This window comes from Eimeria mitis, genomic scaffold (genome assembly GCF_000499745.2).
Source record: "Eimeria mitis Houghton genomic scaffold, Emh_scaff2830, whole genome shotgun sequence".
In the NCBI taxonomy this organism is placed as follows: Eukaryota; Apicomplexa; class Conoidasida; order Eucoccidiorida; family Eimeriidae; genus Eimeria; species Eimeria mitis.
Window position 1 is genome coordinate 2,347 of NW_024015181.1, and position 3,974 is coordinate 6,320.

General features: G+C 51.2%; 1 protein-coding gene across 1 annotated transcript; it reads right to left on the reverse strand.

Annotated features, from left to right (window-relative positions):
* Positions 1 to 1,674: 1,674 nt before the first annotated feature.
* EMH_0059220 (uncharacterized protein) lies at positions 1,675 to 3,402 on the reverse strand (the record flags this gene model as incomplete). Its single annotated transcript, XM_038022506.1, has 1 exon — positions 1,675 to 3,402. The coding sequence occupies one exon, from the start codon at positions 3,400 to 3,402 to the stop codon at positions 1,675 to 1,677; it is 1,728 nt and encodes a 575-aa protein (XP_037878360.1).
* Positions 3,403 to 3,974: the final 572 nt, after the last annotated feature.

The window sequence follows — 3,974 nt, forward strand, 5'->3', positions numbered from 1 at the left end:
GGGTGCGGGATTCTTTTAGCGCCAGGCTGCTCGCATCTATGGATGAACACTAGTTCCTGTATATAGGGAGGCAAATTAGAGGAATTCCATGCGAAATAACAATCTGGATGAAGACGCTAATGTGGTTAGAGCATAAAGTTGCCCCAACGCAGGATGGTGCTACGATCGACGTAGTTCATAGGGCTGCCCATTCAGCATTCCATTCCCTTAGAGAAATATCTATTAGGCTTTACTATTAGCACAATGAGCGGAAATCAAATAGTTCACGGTTTCAGGAACTCGAAGTGGCAGGTCATCGGGCTTGGCGCTCTGTCCCTCATTGAAGCTGCCGGTCACCAGGGAGGCGAGTGTATCGCAGTTGAACCTCGCCGCCAAAACGGAGCTTCTTCGGACAAGGAAAAGCGCACGACGAAGCCATATCTCCATTTATTCCTAAGGTTGTTAAAAAACGTTAGTCTATTTTCCTTCGTATATTGCAGAGCGGTTCCGCACGCACACTGCGAAACATACGCCATATCCTTTATACTGCGTCCTCGGCGCTGTGCCGGGATGCACGCTACGAACGGCGCAAACATCTTAGTCCCGTATAGTTGCAGTTGGAGGCGCTTTAAGGTCGATTTGCAGCAATGTAACACTGTAACACTGTAGCCTGGTCACTTCGGCGTTGGTACGACAATTTATGCTTACGCACAGGTTGGCTACACGGATCACGCTACAGTTCGAGCGTGTGCTCGACTTGCGTATGGGCAGTCTACCTTTGGCCTAGTACCCGTTCTAGAACTACCAACAGTGTTAGTGCATGGGCCAAAGGGGAGTTCGTTATACTTGCACGCTGTGCAGCAGGCGTTGCCACAAGGTCAGCTGCAACTCGGCGTGGGGTCTCCTTGCAGCAGTTCACCTCGCCTCTGTGCCATCGTTCCAGAACTCGTGGAGACTTGGAAGGTTAGCTGCTCTTCCGAGCTTTTCCCTTGAATTGTTTAGATCTGTTGCACTTCGCGACGGCCTTCGGATAAAGTCGACGACCCTCGTTACACTTCCCGTATAGTCAGCCCCACAAACCAGCATCAGCACACTGATTCCCCCCGCATCCTTGTACACTGTAGACAATCGCTAAGTGGCTGCGTCCAGAAGCCCTCATGCGCACAAGCATGGATTCATACACGTATTCAGGCAGACTCTTCCGCGTGGATAGTTATATTCCCTGGCTGGTTTACGCGGTGTCCGTGCAACGCTTTTCTGACTCATTCACATGAATGCAATCTACCGATCAGTCTGCCTTTATTGTTCTAGTGGTGCCTGCTCATCACTCTCATTGTGTGTAGTTTCAGATTATACTGCCAGTTGGAAGTGGATCCTTGCACGTTGAAGAGCCAACAAAACAGTGTTTTTCCCCAACATACAAATTTGAGGGGTGCCTGTCAGCTCCTGCAACAGCCCTGGAAACGTTTCGCAGGGGCCATATGCATTGCTTCAATGTTGTTTGTCTAGTGGGGTGATCGGCCCCAAGCTTTGCTGATTGAGAGGCTAGGCGAATGCACCAATCATGAACTACCTGCGCTTGTTCGTCGGTCTCACGAAGGTAATATCCAGTAAACCACATCCTATCGAGACAATCCATATAGCTCCCCTATGCTACAAAATATGCTTTAGCTTGCGCCCAGCAATGGAATGTCCTTACTTGAGGCTGTCTCTATATTCTTGATCATCATTTCTCCAAGGATCCCAACGGTGACCTTTGAAAGCTGGGGGTGAGGTCGCTTTGCAAAACAACCGTCTCTTCAGCAGAATGGTTGCACCCATGCTAGGACGGATGCCATTCTTAAGCATCTCTATTGCTCCGCTCAGGCCTTTGACGAGACGCATATTCGCTTCAAATTGAGTTCCGAACGACCGTGTATACTGGTATTCCACCTCGTGCGGAATGCTTGCCACGACCTCCTGCCACCAAGAGCTGGCGTTCCCTGCCTCCCCCAACACCTCTCTTGCGACAAACAGGAAATCCAGTATTATATAGCGGAAGCCTAGGGAGATAACAGCCTTCTTAGGGATTAGGTCATTCACAGGCGTCGTATGGAAATGCAGTAGATATCCTACAAGAGTTTCCATTTTGCAGACGAGAACTTCTAGATCCGCTTGAACAATCATATCTTTCATAAGCAGTGACCGCATCATCCGCAGAAGATCATGTATTGAATCGAAGGAAAGTATACGTGAACGAGCAGAAACCAAAGAAAACGGCCTAGTGGTGGCACCTGGTTGCAACGCTGGGGTCCAATAAAAAGGATGGCCCCTCCGCGGTAGGGGAGGTGTAGGGCTTGTCGCTGAGGTGATGCCTTGTGCAGTCACACTTTCTTCCGGGCAACTACCCGGTTCGTGTGCTCTGGGAGAAGAGCCACGGGATTCTGCCGAAGTAGTTGATGTTTGATGCACTGCACGGACCAACGGCGCGCCGCTCGCTACCTGAGACGGTGGCGTAGCCGGAAATGGATGAGAACTTGAGAGTGAGTCACTTGAAAGCACATCTAAAGGGCTATCGTTCGATGCGCTAATCGGGCCCTGCATCATAGAATCCCTCTCAACTAGTAACAGTTGCATTTGTTGGGCACTGGTCAAAGACGCAGTTGCAGTAGTTTCATGCATCTGTTGCATGTTTGGCATTCGTCTGGAAGAACCCCTTAATTTCTTTGAAGGGGTCGCTGAAGTGCTAGTCGGTTGTTTTTCACGTTTTCTCTTCCCTACAGGCACTGCCTCAAACACTGCAGGGTACACGCCTCGCTGCGGGGTGGGCTGAAAGAGGTGGGTTGGGGCGCCAGGCTGCGCCCTGGGCTGGGCTTGACGCAACACCCAGCCTGCATTGAAGTCGTCGAAAGCCAAAGGCACGTTTAAGGGAGCTGCGAAACTCGGCACATGAAATCCTTGAAATGATGGAGGTGCACTGCCAGCCGGGGGAAAGGCGTAGGAGCTGTATCCCGCAGAAGCCGTGGGGACGGAACCGTCAGCAGATAGCTGCAGCATCGAAGAGAACCCTGCAGATGTGGACGGTCCTTCGCCTAGAGACTCAGGAGACCCCCACATATCAGCGGAGCCTCTCTCAAAGCTATAGTTCGTCTGCGTACCAGGTCCCTGGAGGAATCCTGGGGCTTGCACATAGGAATAAGGCAAGTGTACATCCCAAGGCAAGAACGAAACACTTTGCACGCCTGTGTGCAATTCCTCTCTGCTACGCGAAACGTGCTGCCGCGAATGAGACGGTCCCCAGTGCATCTGTGGTGGCATTTCAGAAGGTTGGGAAGGCGCGCTTTGTCCCTCCCCCAGATCCATGCACAGCTCCACTATTGCTTCGAGTTCAGGGTCCTCATCCGTTGTTCGCTCCCTTCCTGCAAGTTGGCGCCCCGCACGCATCCTGCTTGTCAATGTGGATGCGGACCTCGCGCATTTTGTCAAGATCACAAGAACTGCTAGGACAGAAAGTAGGGTAGCCCCCACAGGGAAGGTAGTCAAACTAGGAGATTTCCCAGATATCCTAAATGCTCCACGTCTCGACACCCCATTTATGCTATTCCGTCCTTCAACGGAAAACCCGTTGGCTTCCTGCAATTTCGCCAACGTCGTCGGCGCATCCTGTGTGTCTAGGGACCGTTGCATCGGCGGGTGCTGTTGTACCTCCAGACCCCTGGCCTCTGTGGATCGAGAGTGGTTCCTGAAAATAGGGAGACAAATTAAGGATATCCGATGGAGAATAATAACTTGGATAAAAACGCTGTTTTGAGTTATGTTAACGGATACTCCAAGGCCTGGACAATTCCCGGACCGCAGCTACGGGGCTAGGCTTCCAGCCTCGTACTGTTCTCAACAGATTTCCGTTAGCGTTTTTTAAGAAGAAAGTAACATTCAAATAATTTAATCTTCAGTTTTTCGAAACTCGAGGTGGTATGTCGTTGGGCTTGACGCTCTGTCCAACCCCCAGGAGGCGG